This window comes from Gymnoscopelus microlampas (assembly GCF_963454915.1).
Source record: "Gymnoscopelus microlampas genome assembly, chromosome: 7".
NCBI lineage: Eukaryota > Metazoa > Chordata > Actinopteri > Myctophiformes > Myctophidae > Gymnoscopelus > Gymnoscopelus microlampas.
In genome coordinates this window covers 10,032,684-10,051,463 of record NC_139944.1, presented here as the reverse complement: position 1 = coordinate 10,051,463, position 18,780 = coordinate 10,032,684, and the positions used below count along the sequence as shown (strand labels likewise).

Below are 18,780 nucleotides of genomic sequence, written 5' to 3'. Positions count from 1 at the left end.
CGGAAGGGGAGGCAGCTTCGTACCGTTTACCGTGCGCACGACCTAATCACCACAACAGCACGCAGCCGGTGCGGGGGTTTTTTCCTTTTTTTCCAAAATGTTTTTTTGGTCACCATTTTCTCCAGGAACCATTTCTGGTGTAACGCCACCGCCAGCATGCGCTGGGTTGCCAGGTTTGCACAGCCAGCGCCAGAAAGAAGCAACCACCTACATCAAACAAACAACACCCATCCCAAGGGCCCCGCCCTCTTCTACGGGGGTCCCCACGCGCCCCTACACTTACAGGGGGTCCGGCCACCAGCGGGCTGACCGCGGACCCCCTGCATAACTATTACATTCTCTCCCTACATGCCTCACTTACACCTCGCTGAAAAGTTTGAGAACCACTGATATTATAGCAACATACGTTTTTTCAGGAAACTGTTTTTTTTTTTCCTTTAAAAAAAAAAAAACATTTGTAGATGCGTTCCCGGATTGAATGGGTTAGAAAAAGGAGGGGAAAGCAGTAGGCCTACATAGTAACAGGTACAGTATGTACATGAGGTTAAAAATAGAAGCAGATGTGTACATAAGGTGTAGCAATAGAACAGTAACAGATACAGAACATATAGGCCTTTGTGCAAGTCTCACATGCAGGTGTGAGAAATCAGAACCTGCTGACAGGTGGTGTTCAGGCCCTGTTCAAGTCTAACGCAGCGGTTCTCAACCTGTGGGCCAGGGCCCACTGGTCGGCCGGGAGGATATTGCAATTGGGCCCCCGAATAATAGGCTCTATGCACAGCAGCCATATTGGAAAGAAATTGGGCCTCTTCTTACTTCCTTCACAGGTGTTACCAATGATACTAATGAAGGCTCTGCTCCATTCTGGTCAGGGAGCTGATATCGTGCATGTTGGCTCACTAGAAACACTCCATTTTGGTTTCCAAATGGCCCCTTATGGTGGGTGTGTAACTCTGAGAGTGTACAAATGGAACCAAATGGACCCGTAAGGGTCCATTTGGTTCCATTTGTACACTCGCAGAGTTATGGGGGTCCTTGAAAATAAGACAACTACTGTGCTACACTAAATGGAATGGAGCCTTAATTAGTATTATTGGTAACACCTGTGAAGGAAGTAAGGAAGGGGCCCAATTCATTCCCAATATGGCTGCTGTGCATAGAGCCTATTGGCCAACTTGCTGCTCTTGGAGTTATATAACTATAGGAATGAAGATAGAAAGACAAGAAATAGGTACCAGGCACTCAAAATGGTAACAAGAAGGAAAGAAGTCTTTATTGTAGAGTGGATACATGGTTTACAAAGCCAACATGTTTGAAACACACACACACACACACACACACACACACACACACACACACACACACACACACACACACACACACACACACACACACACACACACACACACACACACACACACACACACACACACACACACACACACACACACACACACACACACAGCTTGTCATCATCAGGGCATAACAAGAGATAAGGGTTCACCCATGTAGAGTCTGAAGTGACCACTAGAGGGCAGCCACAGCAATGTAATTTAAATAAAGGGAACCAGTGATATTAAAAATTAGAGAAAATAGTTATGAATATCAGTAAAGTAATAATCCTTCTGTTATAAAGATATAAGAAATTATTATTATTAAGTACCAAAAGTACTCATTCTTTAGAAGTTTTCAAAATCTGTCAAATTCTATCAAAAATAGCTGATCTACAAGCTCACAACCTGTCGCATCACGAAGCATTGTGAGCTTGTAGATTGGCTATTGGCTTAATTGGGTAATGTATGTTTTGTAATTACCGAAATCTACAAAGTAACTGAAATAAGTGTTCAAATAATTATAATGGAGTCAAAATTGCAAACATTTTCTTCTGAGATGTAGTGGATTATAGGTATAGGATTATAGGTAACATACTCAAGGCAAGTAAAAGTATTAGTATTAGACAGTGGTGGAAAGTAACTAAGTACATTTACTCAAGTACTGTTCTTAAGTAAAGTTTTGAGGTACTTTTACTTTACTGGAGTATTTCCAATTTGCAGTACTTTTACTTCTACTCCACTACATCTCGGAGGCAAATATTATACTTTTACTCCATTATAATTATTTGAAGACTTTAGTTACTAGTTACTTTGTAGATTTTGATTATTATTACAAATACATTACATTACATTAACCACTTCAGCCCTATATACATTTCGGCCATTTGAAAATAGCCGAACTACAAGCTCACAATGCGTCGCGATGTGACACATTGTGAGCTTGTAGATCTGCTATTTTCAAAAGATTTTTATATTTTTTATGCATTTGAAAACGTGAAATGGGACATTCTGCAGTACTTTCTACTTTTGGTGTACTTTAAGTACATTTTGATGCCAATACTTTTGTACTTTTACTCAAGTCACTTTTGAATTCCGGACATCTACAGAGTATTTCTGCATTGCAGGATTGATACTTTTACCACCACTGGTATTAGAGTAAAAGTACTTTTCACCACTGTTATAGTGGCTACTTATCGCTTGATCCCTGCTGCTCCCAAATGCATGCTGCTGACACCCCAGAAATATCCACTTCCCTTCTCTATAGAATCCAAAGCGTATCTGTTACGGTTAGTTTGTCTTCTCCCAACGGAGGGAGAAGGAACCTGATCATCTAGTATCTGCCTGTGTGTGTGTGTGTGTGTGTGTGTGTGTGTGTGTGTGTGTGTGTGTGTGTGTGTGTGTGTGTGTGTGTGTGTGTGTGTGTGTGTGTGTGTGTGTGTGTGTGTGTGTGTGTGTGGCTACACAATACAGCATCACAATGCAAAACCACAACATGATATTCTGCTGTGAACCGTGTCACTCACACTTAAACCACAGTGTGAAATGCCACGCAAAAGCCTGCTCTGTTGACAACATTACACATTTAAGTACCTGGAGTATCTCCGTCAGAGCAGTACACCTGAATCCATCTGGTTGGAAAAGCAGACATGAGACAACGAGGTAAGAGGAAGCTTTCCATAATATCTGGTATATATCTGGTAAACTATTGTTTTTATACTGAAAATAGCAGATCTTCAGGCTCACAACTCGCGATGCGACGAGTTGTGAGCCTGTAGATCTGCTATTTTCACTACCTATGTGCGGCACTCTTGGATGATGAAGTACTCTCTCCTGATTGGCAGAAATGTTGTCACCTACCTGAAAATGTATTTTCTGTTTATTAAAGAGCTGGAGAGACAGAGAGACTCCTGTTACAGAACAATAACTCTATAACAATGATTATAATCAGAAAATAGTGCTTTAATCTTTTAGCAAAAAACGTTTAACCAAAAAATATCACTTACTTTGAAAAAGTTCCGCACAACGCGATCAAGTAGATCAGCTATTTTTGAAAATTGTTTAAAATTAAGGAATAATTGAAAAATGATAACAACACAAAACATGGTCGGTCCCTGGCACCCTTTTGTTTTCAAATGGGGGTCCGGGACCACTGTTGTCCACCACTGATGGTTTGTGTACTTGGCAGGGGTCGTGTGTCTTGTTGCTGTGATCGTTGCCATCCTGGTGGCATGGGGGATCTCTGCCGGACCACCAAACATACACTCAACCGCAAGAAACTTTCAGAACTTTTTGGGTGAGGCTAAACGTCTTCAGCTACATCTTTATTTATATATCTTTTTTTGCTTGCATCATAATAGCTTAATAAACGGAAACCTGACTGTAATACTTTGATTCTAGGGATTCCGAGCGCAACACCACCACCAGTCATCACCAGTGAGTGTTGTTGAGTTATGAATGTGTTTATAGTTTCAGGACACAATTGCACAAATCAATAATGTATTTGGAAAAAGCGACGCTGCTGATTGATTGATTGATTGAGTGATGATGTTTTTATTGACAGAAAATGCAATACATGTGCATGAACATATGTTCATACGATGATGTTGATGATGTCAGGTAGTGTCAGAAATCTTATATGGAGCGGCCTATGTCAGTTATGCCCAAATCTGGGACTATGACGTTTCGGTTATCTCCATATATGGAGTTCCGGTAGGAGTTCTCTGATGTCAGAACTAGGTATGCCAGGTATATCCATGTATAGCCGTCTAGGAGATTCTATGATGTCAGACCTGGGGAGGTTGGTTGTCTCCATCTATGAGGATCTCCATATATGGGAAAGTTGGGATCGACTGGGTCACTAAAGGTCGGGACTGAATGGGTCATTCATCCCCTTATATAGGTTTCTGGGTATCCTGATCCACCTTGCGGTGTTATCCATCTATGGCTAATACTGGCAAATATGCCCTGAATGTTCTTTACAGCTGCCCCACGGATCTAGCAACCACATGAAATTCAACCAATAAATAGTAGTGTAGGGTGGGTGGTTGGTTGATAGCCTGAGTCAAACTAATTAGGGTTAGCGTTAAAATGATCCAATCGAGTGTGGGAATCTAACTTGAAATATTTTTGTTTCGTTTTGTTGTTTTGTTGCCAGACCCAAGGGGTCGGGCTTACATGAGGCTTTGTACCTGTTTTCTCCATACATGGGCATGGTCACTTTGTCCTCCAGAAGGGACACACGTCATGCGAAGCCCGGCCATTCAGATTTCAACCACTAGGGGTCTGGCAGTACCATGTCTCCTGGTTCCCTTGTTTTTGTAGAAGATTCCAAGTATTTTTTCAAGTAGAGACAGAGGAGCTTCTTCAATTCTACTGAGTACATCCAGGTGGCAGACTTTGCTGTGCTGGACTGCTGAAATGACACGTCAAAGGTGTGTGATCCAGCGTAGTCTGTGTTTCATTGGACAGCTTGTGAAGGAGACATGGCGTCGAAGGTGGAGCTTGGCTTGGCGTAAGGTGATGGATACCAACGCAGTCAGTTTTTAAAAAAAAAGAAGAAAAAAAAGATTAAGATATTAAACATCGTTTTTTTATCCCCTTGCCAGTGTAATTACAGCGTAATCTTTGAAACGCTGTGGAGGCCACGTTGTGTACAAAAAAAAAAGAAACGTCTCTGTGGGTTGGGGGAGGGATCTGTGTATCCACTGAAACAATAACATTCCAACCGCGATCGGCATTTTGGGGCTATGGCCCGTTGAAAATGGGTGGTTTTCGTCACAAAAAAAAAACGGAATTAGAAGTGTTTTTCTAAAAATCCTATAGTTGGGGCATGCGCACCAGGCTATGGCTTTAGCCTTCGAAACGGTACCCTACAACCACAGGTGCCGGTATGCCCGTTCATTCTAAGAGACTTCTTGCCTTTCTTCCTTTGTCGATTATACCGGTTGCGGTTTCCGCCGCTTCCACCTCCACCATCTCCTCCTTCTCCTCCTCCGCTGCTGCTGCGGTCGTCATCTCCTCCTCCGCTGCTGCCGCGGTCGTCATCTTCTCCTCCGCTGCTGCCGCGGTCGTCATCTTCTCCTCCTCCACCGCCTCCGCCTCCTGCTGACATGAGTGAACTGATCTGAATCGTTCAAAATGTCTGTGGAAAAACAGATAATCGGTTGGTTGTTTGACCAGATCCGAAAGCCTTTATGCGAAGTAGGGAAACCGATATGTCCTGCTTTAGGCTGTGAGAATCAACTACTGCTGGATTTTCTGCATGTCGAGCCTTTACATACCGTTGGCTGCGGCCCTATGTCACTACGGCGATGTCAGGTAGTGACAGACATCTCCATATATGGAGCGGCATGTCAGTTATCCCCAAATCTGAGACTATGACGTCAGTCCTGGACGTTTCGGTTATCTCCATATGTGGAGTTCCGGTAAGCCAGGTATCTCCATGTACCGTATAGCCGTCTTGGAGATTCTATGATGTCAGACTTGGGGAGGTTGGCTGTCTCCATCTATGGGGATCTCCAAATATGGGAAAGTTGGGATCGACTGGGTCACTAAAGGTCGAGACTGAATGGGTCATTCATCCCCTTATATAGGTTTCTGGGCTACCTGCCATGATCCCCCTTGCGGTGTTATCCATCTATGGCTAATACTGGCAAATATGCCCTGAATGTTCTTTACGACTACTAATTGGACCTCGACTCCAGACAGATACACGTGTCTCCCTCTGCCCTCCATGCCTTTACATGCCTACCAACTATGGAAGAGCTATAGATACAGAGCCAACCCTAGTGGAGCTCAGCAAGGCCTTAGACCAGTGGTTTTCAAACTTTATCATGTCAAGGACCCCCAACTGTATATATTTGGCCGCGGACCCCCATCTGAAAATGTTTTGTAAAAATCAAAATTATTCGAAAATGTTCAAAAATAGCTGATGTACAAGCTCGAGCTTGTGGATCTGTTATTTTTGAATATCCAACGTATAAATGGTAGTGGTTAAAATGATTGTGATGCTGTATTCATTTTTGCTGGGGACCCCCTGGAACACCCCTAAAGCCCCCTTGGGGTCCCCAGACCCCACTTTGAGAACCAATGCCATAAGACAGCTTGACCGCAGAGAAGGCACCAGGCGGCGACGGGATCCCCCCAAAACCTGATGAAGCGCTCCAAGACCACCCTATACTGCCACCGCTGTATGAGGTCCTGTGTGCCAGTGCTGGCAAGAAGGAGGTGTACCACAGGATAACGACTACTCTATAGGCCAGTCGCCTTAACTTCACTGGTCATGACGTCCTTCTAGTGGTTGATACTGCAGCACCTGAAACCTCCGGTGAGAGACCACCTTGACGAGGATGCAACCATCTACCCGCTGAATAGGGCCTATACCCAGTGGTGTGTTCTACCGCGTTACACTATATACTACGTAGTGTGACCTGCAGAACATTTTCGTAGCCAAGCGCCGTAGCGCTCTACTAACCATTTCATGCATTGAAAACGCACTAGCGTATCTCCACGACCACGCGCATGTCGTGTAGGGAATGATTATCGTATCCCTCCGAAAAATAAACCTAGAACACACCACTGGGCCTACTCTCGACACAGAGGACAACAACACCGTCAGAATCGTGTTCTTTGACTTCTTCCTACAGTGCCTTGAACACCATCCAAACACACCTGGCAGGTGGCACGGCTCACGGATTAACTCACAGACAGGCTGCATTATACGTGAGAATGCAGGGACGTCGGGTCTGGTGTGTTCCACCCTTCCTGTTCCACCGTCTACACCTCTGACTTCCGTTAGTTACAACTCTAACTGTCACCTCCTCCAGAAGTTCTCAGATGTAGGGCTGTCATGATTACGCATTAAATGCGAAATCATTTAATTTAAGTTGACGATTAATTGTCTACACAAATAATTGCGATTAACGATTTGATTATGTTTTTGGTATTGAACATTGGAACATAATGAATAAAACATGTATTTCTATTTGCCTTTTAAGCTTTGTAATCAAAAAGTGCACAGCGCAAATAGCTTAAATATTCAATGAAATTACTGACATATTTAATCATTTAATGCTTTAAAAAAATATAAGAATAGCAGAAATACTGTAGCTGATCTACAAGCTCGCGTTGATCTTGTAGATCTGCTATTTCTGCAAAAATGCAATTTTTTTGGAACATGTATGAACATTTTCAACATGGAAACGATTATGGCGATTATGCAAAATAATTGCGATTATCTCAAATAATTGCGATTACACGATTATGTAATAATTGTGACGGGCCCACTTGGATGACACAGTCGTTGTCAGCTCGCGTCACAGGTGACAACACGAGGGAGCGCGACGCCGCGGTAGGGGAGCTTTGTGAGGTGGAGCGAGGTGAACCGCCTCCGGCAAGACCGAGGAGATGCTCATGGATCATCACAGGGGCAAGTGGGTCCCCCCCGGTCACTAGTGTCATTCACGGGGAGGTGGTGGAGATTGTGGATATACGTAGCTGCAAGTTTCTGGGAGTGCACTTGAACAAGCAACTGGACTGGACTGACAACTAGTGTTCATTTTGACAGCAAATTCTGATTTAGTCTTACAGTAGTAACTTTGCTGATTTACGAGGTCTTTAGTAATCGCCAACATCTTCAGGTGAGGTGGTATAAGAACGCATGTCCAGTCGTGAAAGTTACATCATACAAGGGTTTATTATAGAAGAGTTCACAGTCTCAGACGATAAGCAGCAAGCAGCGTGATGAGCAGCATGATGATCCGAATCTCTAAGTTCTGACACTTCTCATCTCATTACATGCATATATATTCCTCCTCACTTCTGTTTCCCCCTCCTACTGCCACTCCTATTCTCTCTCACCCCCCTCTCTCTCCAGGGTCATGTGTCAGCATTATCTCATCAATTTCTCCCCTGTGTCTTATTTCCCAATCATGTTCTCACCACAGTTCTCACCACAGAAATGCACAAACATGTTGTCGCAACCAATTAAACCTGCCATCAACTTTACCGTACTCTAGTTTGCCACCCCTCCTCTTCTCTTATTGCATTCATATCACCATGGGTTCTAATTGTCCTCTGTGAGACCTATTTGCTGAAACTGCAGCAACCTAGCTCTTGCCTCATCCGGGGGACTGCTAGAGTAACCACTAAACGCTACCTTACGCCATCTTGTGTAATGTTCATCTCACACCCTGCTCCGTCACTGGCTTCCAGATGTTTCTGCTGTCACCCTGTCTCTCTGCTCGAGTCATCTCTGCAATACTTGATGTTCTCTGCTGCATTGAGGCCTGTGAGCTGTTGACCCTTGCCCTTTGTAATATGCTCCTAATCTGCTCCTACATTAGTCTTTTGAATAACACATCATTTAGTTTTAGTCCTATTTTAGTCTTCTGAAATTGTTTAGTCTTAGTTGACTAAATATTAAAATATTTTTAGTCTTAGTCTTAGTCGATAAAATGTGTTAATTTTGACAGCAAATTCTGATTTAGTGTCAGTCTTTTGAATAACACACCATTTAGTTTTAGTCCTATTTTAGTCTTCTGAAATTGTTTAGTCTTAGTCTAGTCTTAGTTGACTAAATATCAAAATATTTGTAGTCTTAGTCTTTTAGTCTTAGTCTTCAAAATGAACACTGCTGACAACCCTGATGGCCTCGACAGCAAGGGACTGAGTGGATTGTTCTTTTCTGAGGAGGCTGAGGTCCTTCGGTCTGTGTGTAACAGGATGCTGCAGATGTTCTATCAGTCTGTAATGGCTAGTGCCCTCTTCTTTGCGATTGCATGCCGGGGGGGCTGTTACATTAATGCCGGGGACACAAGCAACCTGAATAGGCTGGTCAAGGAAAGCTGGCTCCATCGTGGGGACTACCCTGGACGGGGTGGGGGAGGTGATGAAGGTGAGTGTAGCGAGGAAGCTGGACGCTATCATGGACGACCACTCAAACCTAGCCTGGTAAACCCTCCCTCCGGAAATCAAATGAGATTTCCGGAGGGAGGGTTTACCAGGCTAACTCAAACCCCCTTCACTTGGGAGATTGTGGGAAGGTTTAGCAGGACGCACTATGCTACAGTCGCTCCCCATACTTTGTCCTTGGGGTTACAGGGGGTCCCCAGCAAAAGTAGTCGATGTAGCATCGCAATCATTTTAACCGCTTTATCCATTTATACGTTGGCTGTGCAAAAATAGCAGATCTACAAGCTTGCAGCGCGTCACTTCGCGCCACGCTGCGAGCTTGCACATCTGCTATTTTTGAAGAATATTTTGAAAAATATCGAAAATGTTTCGAAACCTTTGAATAATTTTGATTCTTTTTAAAACATAAATCTTCTATTCAGGGGGGTCCCTGCCAACAAAACATTGTCAGATGAGGGTCCGTACCAATCTAGGGGTCCCCCTTGACATGAAAAGGTTTGAGAACCACCGCTAGAGTCTAGCATATATTGTACAGATTTGGTTAAACTAAGGTAACTAACTAGGTTTCATTCATTACAATAAGATCGCAGCTTTAGTATGTGCCATCTCCCAGTGTGTTTTTATGTTCTCTTTTTCAGCTCTTCCAACCCCTCATAAATGCAGCCTGTCCAGACGCTGCCCCGTAGACCACTTTGCTTTTCACATAAGCAGCGGAGCGGCCGACGTCGTGGGCCCGAAGATCTGCTTCGATGGGAAAACGTACGTATCATGCACAGTACGCCTCAAAACCCTGAGGGTTAGTTTAACTCTGAGAGTGTACCGTAAGGGTGTTTTGTACTTATAGAAACAGAAACCATATATTTTATCTGCATTTTTTACATTTTAATATATTGTTGCTGTCAGGCAGAAAGCTCTCATCTCCGTTTATTTTTTTTCCCGTAAATTCCGAACGCCCTCATACTACAGTGTCACACAAAAGCATCAAAGGTAGTGGATCCGCAAGCTCGCGAAGCAACACGTTATGAGCTTGTAGATCTGCTACTTTTGCTACACTTTTACTACAGTAACAGCTTTGGACATATCATGTTTCCACCTGACAGAGACGATATGTTTCGCGAATTAATGCCCTACTTGTCAAAGGTAGCAAATATAATAGCTGATCTACAAGCTCACAACGCGTCGATGCGTTGTGAGCTTGTAGCTTGTGAAAATGTAACTAATGAAAAGTATTAACAAGAGCTTGTGACTAAATAATAACTGCATTGGAAGCCTTTGGAACCATTATTTTATACTTTGTCAATAAAAAAAAAAAAACATGAAAATGTGTGCAAATCTTTGAGTATTATATTTATATATATGTGAACATTTCGAAATAAAATCTTTGCTTCTGGAGGTCCCTGGAACAAAATATTTTACAAATGTTCGCTTTAAAAATATATATTCAAAGATTTGCACAAATCTTCCACGATTTTTCAAAAAATAGCAGATCTACAAGCTCATATATACCTGCTATTTTTTAACAGCCAAAGAAATCTTAAAATGACACAGATGCGTTCCCGGTCTTAATGGGTTAAAGTCTAAGAATCGACAGTGATTGTTAACTATATTAAATCTAATCTTGGTTCTTATCTCAACAGTATTATGAGTAATGTGTACAACAATGTGGCACATGGACTGAACATAGTGCTGATAAATGGTGAGTAGCCTTCTTCTCCTGGAGCCCTCAAGAAATGCATGAGTCTATTCAGGGTTGGATATCGTTGCTGTCAAGCAGAAACCTCTTATCTCCATGTTCTAACTTTTTTGCGTTTTTTTTTCGTAAATCAACGCACTATTTGATCATACTACAGCATCACACAAAAGCAGCAAAAGTAGCAGATCCGCAAGCTCGAAACGTGGCGCGTTTCGAGCTTGTAGATCTGCTACTTTTGATGTAGTTTTCTGCTCTTGATATCCCATTTATTTTTATGGCCGGTGGGGATATGTTTTATCCATGCTTCTGGTCAGCCTGAATCAATCTGATAAGTTTGATGGTTATGTTTTTGATAATATAAATATTTTATTTAATTAAAACTGTATATTATCCACATGAACCCTGGTGTCCCTGTTTTGGGCATATTAGTCAAAAATGTTAATAGATGTTTTCAATTCAAAAACAGCCCATCTGCAAGCTCACAATAAGCTGCGATACAACGCGTTGTGACCTTGTAGATTGGCTATTTTCACTATTAGTTGTAAGAAGAAGTGTATTATATACTGTAGGTCTTAAAGTCATACCGTGTAACCGTTTCAATTAAACCGAAGTTAATTTTGAATCTTTCACTGGTATATTTTTCACAATGAGGATTCCACATAAATGTGTTGTTTGTTTTGGACACCTTCTCTAAAAACTATAAACGCTATTTGTATTCGCAAGAGTCTGTTGCAGACACTCGCACCAAATGACATAGGCACCGGAAATGTACAGGAAAATATTTACTTAAATATACAGTTTCTGACAACTTATTTTGGAACTTGCGTTCCAAAATATTTGGTGCTAGGACCCTGCAGCATGCCTTTTTCAGCGGTACTTCCATATAGACAAACACTGTAATGAGTAATGACAACAGAGCTGCAAGAGGTGTTGCCTATAAAAAAAACAATAATACATGTTACACATTATCACTTTAAAAAAAAGTCCTCCTCCCATCACTCAGCCATGAAGCACAAGTGTCATCACAAGCAACAGATATACATTTGTTTTGTTATCTTACAGGTGAAAATGGAAAAGTAGCAAACATTTCCTCATTTAACATGAATACTGGAGGTAAGATGAGAACCAGACAGAGGAGTTTATTTTTTAATTCAATGCAGTGATATGAACATTGTATAATTGAGGATATCGTTGCTGTCGGGCAGAAACCATCTCCATACAGTATTTTAACTTTTTGTGTTTTTTCGTAAATTAACGCCCTACTACTTGATCAAACTACAGCATCACACAAAAGCATCAAAAGTAGCAGATTGACTGCTTCGAGGTTGTAGATCTGCTACTTTTGATACTTTTGAATTTGAATCCTGAAAAGTAACATTTTTGAGTGTCTTATAAGTACCAGGTCTTAAAGGTCATTACACACGCGAATATACGCAAAATTCGGACTCGGTCCTAATAAATAAAAGACGCTTTTTCGCTCCGCGAAACTGATGTGGAAGCTTGCATTGACTATATAAGGTTTTTTTTTTAAATGTATTATTCGCATGAAAATAATCGCCCCCGGTGTGTAAGGACCTTTATGATCATGCCTCCAGGTCTTAAGTTAAGTCATAAGACCTGGTACTTAAAGGGATAGTTCACCCCAAAAAGGTTTTGTCACCCAATAACTTGATGACCAGCGGACCGGTAGGCAGTGGTTCCGGTAGGAGGCACAAAGGAGACTATTTCTGTCTCCTACCTGAACCACTGCCGGTCACCAAATTATTGGCTTAGGAATGCGACAAAAACAAAAAAATATCCATGAATTCAATTCTCCATGGGGTGACTAATCGGGGAAAAAAAAGTCATTTTGAGGGTGAACTTTAAGACGTGCAAAATAGGGCCCCATGAAGTTTCCACCCGACAGATACGATATGTGTTTCTCCTATATTCTGATAGAAGACGTTCTGGCGTACCTCAAGGCTATTCAACCAGGAACCATTGTTTTGGTCGCATCATTTGATGACGTGACGAAAAAGTATGTGAGTCCATAACTTTAATAAAAGTGATTTTCCCTTGAAATGGTCAGTGGTAGACAAAGTACTGAACTCTAGTGCTTGAGTAGTACATTTTGGTCAAATATTACTCAACTACAAGTGGAAGTTGCTCTGTCAAATACAAATTTCAAATCATTTTCAAAATAATGATCGTTTGGAGCTTGTAGATCAGCTAATTAAAAAAAAAAGTGTAGTGGTGTGAAAGGCCCAATATTTGTCTTTGAAATGAAGTGGAGTGAAAGGCATAAGTTTAATCTTTTTTTCTTCTTTTTTTTTAAATACTCAAGTAAAGAACATATACTCAAAACATTTACTTGAGTACAGTACTCAAGTAAGTAAATGCACTTGGTTACTGTCCACCACTGTTGGAAATCATGAGCCTCTTACCATGAAGTGGTCACTCTTTCCGAATTCAAATTTCCGAGTACCGGGTACCCATACAGTAACAATGAAGGATTAAATTAGAATCGTTACAATCCTGTGTCCTCCTGTATTTTCCTATAAATTAAGTGTATTACAAACTTTACAAGCTTTTTCTACTGCTTTCCATTGTGTTGTCATGGAATAAATGTATGAGAGTTAAGGTTACTATTCATTAATATACACACTTTGTACTAGTAATAGTCAATATTAGTTACTTCAGTAAACGCTTAAACAAATGAAGATCTTTTTACGTTTCTTTTACCCATTATGGAACCGAAATGGGGAATTGATAAGAACCGGAATCGATAAGCAGAATCGGAATCGGAACCGTAATCGATAAAATCCTAACGATACCCCCCCCATCCCTACTCTTTCACAGTGGTGGAAAGTACATTTACTCAAGTACAGTACTTATTACAGTAAGTAACATTTTGAAGTATTTTTTACTTTACTGGAGTACTTACAATTTTCAATACTTTTGCCTTTACTCCACTACATCTCATAGGCAAATATTACAGTTACTTTTAGATAGATTTAGATTATTATTCCAAAATATACATTAACCACTTCAACCCTGTATACATTTCGGCCATTTGAAAATACACGATCTACAAGCTCACATTGCGTTGTGATGCGACTCATTGTGAGCTATTTTAAAAAGATTTTTATACATTTCATACATTTAAAAACTTGTGAAATGGGACATTCTGCATAATGAGTGCTTTCTACTTTAGGTAATTTAAAGTACATTTTGATATGCTTTTGTACTGTGAATTCCGGACTTTTACTTGTAACAGAGTGTTTCTACATTATTGATACTTTAACTCAAGTAAAACATTTTAGTATTTTTTCCACCACTGCTCTGTCCTCAGGATGACAGAGGAGATGAGAGAGATGTTCGTTGGACTGGGGAGCACCATGATCAATACAGTGAAACACAGAGACAGCTGGGTGTTTGCAGGAGGTGCGGGTGGAGAGAAAAGTCCATTTGAGAAGGTTAGTCCTCCTTGGAGTCTCAATGGAGACTCTTTGGGTCTCCTACCGGAGACTCTGCCAGTCATCAAATTATTGGCTACGAGTCGACTGTTATAAACAAAAAAAATCTCTGTGAATTCAAGGCTTCGGGTGTGTAATTGCTAGAACATACGTAATGTTTTGGGCGAACTACTCCTTTAAGTGGTTAATTAGGCCAGCTACTTAAAAACATGCAATGAACGCAGGGGGGGTACGATAAGCTAACGTCTTTACTTCTTGTTTCCAACCAACACAGCGAGCCGCTAGCGACCCGAAAACCAACATTTATGGGGCGTGGCCGGCGGTGGTGGAGGTGGGAGGATGCTTTCCCAGGAGGCTGTAACACAAAGGAGACAAGACTCTACAAGACAATGACTTAAAGGAATATGACACGCACTTTCGTTACATCGCTGGTTCTCAAACCTTTTTCCTTTCAAGGACCCCGCCATAACTCTGAAAGGCTATATGGTACCACAAAGAACCCTCAACCACTAAAGAACCATTTGATCTAGTCAAGTGAATGGTTCTTCATGTTCCTCATCTAGTTCTAGTGAACCTTTTCCTTTTTTTTAGCAACCTTTAAACTCTTAAACCATGTCTTATAGACAGATCTCTGGAACCAAAAAAGTGTTCTTCTATGGCAAGGGTTCCCAAACTTTTCAGACCACGACCCCCCAAAATAATGATATTTACCCCCCCCCCCCCCCCACACACACACACACACACACACACACCCTGACAAGCACGAGTTTGACTCGGTTCCACAGATAAACATTGTGAAAATAGCCGAACTACTAGCTCACAACGCCTCGCACGAGATGAAGCAGAGACCCCCATTACATGATTGTATAATATTGTGTTGCAGATTAAACTTTTTCATAGATAGCTTCATAGACTTGTTTGACACCACTGTCAGTGTGCATAAATTCATGTTTTGTTTTTTGTTAATGTACATCTTATATTTTACCACTTAAAGCGATAGTTCACCCCCAAAATTACTTTTTTTTCCTATCGATTAGTCACCCCATATTGTTTTGTTTTTGTCTCACTTGAAACACTCTGCTACACCAGTGGGTCTCAAAGTGTGAACCAGGGACACTCATGGTTCCTTCAGAGGGTTCAAAATAGCACCTTAGAAGGTGTGTAACTCTGAGAGTGTACAAATGGAACCAAATGGACCCAGAGTTATAGGGGTCCTTGAAATTAAAAGGTTTGAAAACCAATGTGCTACATGAAATGGAACAGAGCCTTCATTAGTATCATTGGTAAAACCTGTGAAGGAAGTCAGGAAGAGGCCCAATTTCTTTCCAATATGGCTGCTGTGCATAGAGACTATTGCAAATAGATCTAACATAAGCCTGGGATGTTATTAAAAAGGGGTATCAGTTTCATTGCCTTATTCATATTTCATATTTATTTGATCAGACACACCCCCTCCTATATAAACCCATTGAACTTCAAACTCCATGTTAACCATGTTAGACTTATTGAAAACATACGTCCCTGCTTCTGGGGACTGATGTTGTCCTTCTAATGTGTGGGGGACTGTTTTTATTAGCGGTGCCAACCGCTCTATATCTGACTTTGTCCGTGTGTCCGGGTGTCCGGTTGTCCGGACACCCGGACATTCTTATTGGCTGGGCTATAAACAAATATTGATGACAACATCAATACGGGGCTCATCAAAGGCACCGCTTCCTTCACACAGGGTGTGATTTTTCAATTAGGCCTAATTTTTCTTTTTTAATGTTTTTGAAAATGAAAAAATAAAATGAAAAGATTTGAAGGACCACAGTCACCTTGAGATACAGATAAACTATGTTAGTTCCATTGATCCAAGCCAGAACACAATTGATCATTAAAATAAAAATGCTCTAAAAATGCACCCATATGACCACTTAAAGGGACATTTCGCCGATTTTGCATCAAACCCCTATTTGCCAGACCCAGAGGGTCGGCCTACATGAGGCTTTGTCTGTCTCTCTTTCGTCCCTCTTTTGTCCCACTTTTCCTCTGCACACACGTCATGCGAAGTCCGGCCATTCAGATTTCAACCACTAGGGATCTGGCAGTACCAGGTCTCCTGGTTCTAGTTTTATCTAGGTCTAGGACCCATAAACATGATCCTGGTGTGTTTTTGGGGCGGTGTAGCCGCCCCCTATAAGTGAGTTTTGGACACCGACCAAAAAAATTGTGTACCCCCTAACCCTTCCATTGTTAATGCAAATCGATACATTTTTCATATCAGCCAATCACATTACAGCTAGTGTCATCACCACTAACTGTAATGTGATTGGCTGACTTTGCAAATTCAGGACTGTGATTGGCTAGCGAAACACATGACACATGTGCAGCCCTATGAATAGCAGTATGGACTTTAAAAAGTCTATCCTTTTTAAAGTGAGTCATGTTGTGATGACCACACACCGCCCACTTCACACTGTGTGTGATTTTTTGTGTTGTATCTGTATTTTTAGATTTTTATCCATATCCTCAGAGACTATGAGTCATTTGACTCATAGTCTCTTTATCTCACCTTATTTCCTGACTACAATGTAGACCACACCCCTCGCAGCCTCCCCTCCCCACAAGGAAGGGCAGTGCCCCAAAGCATTATGGTCATTGTAGTAATGCAGCAGTCCAGTCAAACCCCAGTCAAACACACATACTTCTATATTTCTCTGGCCATAGGGTGCAAAGGATGCTCCTTTAAGTGGTCAGATGGGTGGGCGTGAGATGTCAGATGGGTGAGATTTCCTAATCTCAAACTTTTTCGTGCCAAGGACCCCCAAATTGATGTATGTGGCTGCGGACCCCCACCTGAAAATATGTTGTGCCAAGGGACCCCCAGAAGTAAAGAATTTTGTTAAAAATGACAACAAAAAAAAAGATTTAAAGATTTGCACGCATTTTCAAGATTTTTGAAAAATAGCAGATCTACACGCTGATAGCACGGCACTTGATGCCGCACTATCAGCTTGTAGATCTGCTATTTTTGAATAGCCAAAGTATACAATATGGATATAGGGGTTCAAATGATAGTGACGCTTTATTGACTATTTTAGCTGGGGGACCCCCTGGTACCCCCCAAGGACCCCACTTTGAGAACCAATGAATCAGTTATACTTGATTGATCAATACAGGATCAATACATCCTAACTATCAAGAGCACTCTTCCCCCCGTGAATCACTTTGGTCCTTTCTTCAACTTGTCCAAGTAGTCTTTTACGGTGCTCTCGATGTTGGGCACCTGGAAGGTCTGTGCCACGTACACGCCGGTCACCGTGCCCAGCAGCACCCCGACCACCACACTGCCACGGAGCTTGCCGACCACGTACCCGGCCAGGAGCCCCCCCAGGAAGCCGCCCGGAGGAACTTTGACGGAATCCTGAGCCAGATCGTTCAAAATTTTCAAAGGATCCTTGTTGTCATCCGCCATGTTTGTCTCAATATGAATGTTGTGGTGAGGATATCGTGGGAGATGACTATTGGGGCTTCAACTGATAATCGGCTGATTCGTTAACCAGATCCAAAGCCACTCTGAGAATATGCTTTAGGCTGTGGAAACCAACTATTGATGAATCTGATTCTCTTCTCTTCTCTTCTCTTCTCTTCTCTTCTCTTCTCTTCTCTTCTCTTCTCTTCTCTTCTCTTCTCTTCGTTCCAGCGTCTGCTAATCTGTCGTGAACAGAAGAATGTCAACAAAGTCGGCCTTATATATAGCTCTGGTCTGACGTCACCAACACAAAGTGTGGCCTATTAGTGCTGATTTGCACAGGTGTGTCCTGAATGTGACTTGCTGCCCCCCATTCTTTGCATAAAATCGGGCTTAATTAGTTAATGTATGTTTTGTAATAACAAGATCAGGAGACCTGGTTCTGCCAGACCCGGCAGATGCCCATGTGTCTATGCCCATGTATGGACGAACGGGGGACAGACTTTTATAAGCCGGACTTCACATGACGTGTCAGCCTGTGTATGCCCATATATGGACGAAAGGGGGACAGACTTTTATGGCTGGGGCCTAAGGACAAAGGGAGCATGCCCATGTATGGAGAAAACAGCCAGACCCCTTGGGTCAAATAATCCAAATCTACAAAGTAACTTGTAAACCAAAGTGTTCAATATTGTAGAGGAGTAAAACAATTTACAATATTTGCAAAGTACTGAACAATGTAAATACTCAAAGTAAAGTCAAAGTACCGCAAATCTGTATGGCACTGCTTGAGTAAATGTACTTCATTACCTTCCACCACTGGTACTTGGAGGCCATACTGTACTATGACCTCAGCACTGTGTGTCTGTCTGTATTGGTATGCCTATGTCAGCCTGGTTATTGTGTTGCTGACGCACACGCACGCGCACGTGC

At 41.9% G+C, this 18,780-nt stretch overlaps 1 protein-coding gene across 1 annotated transcript; it reads left to right on the top strand.

The window, feature by feature from the left end:
* Nucleotides 1-2,980: 2,980 nt before the first annotated feature.
* LOC311049406 (protein FAM3C) lies at nt 2,981-14,773 on the top strand (the record flags this gene model as incomplete). The annotated part of the gene is made up of 9 exons (XM_084062978.1): nt 2,981-2,993; nt 3,520-3,627; nt 3,732-3,767; nt 9,884-10,004; nt 10,883-10,941; nt 12,001-12,051; nt 12,877-12,955; nt 14,270-14,393; nt 14,668-14,773. 9 exons carry the CDS (start codon nt 2,981-2,983, stop codon nt 14,752-14,754), a joined length of 678 nt encoding a protein of 225 aa, XP_083919104.1. The 3' UTR covers nt 14,755-14,773.
* Nucleotides 14,774-18,780: the final 4,007 nt, after the last annotated feature.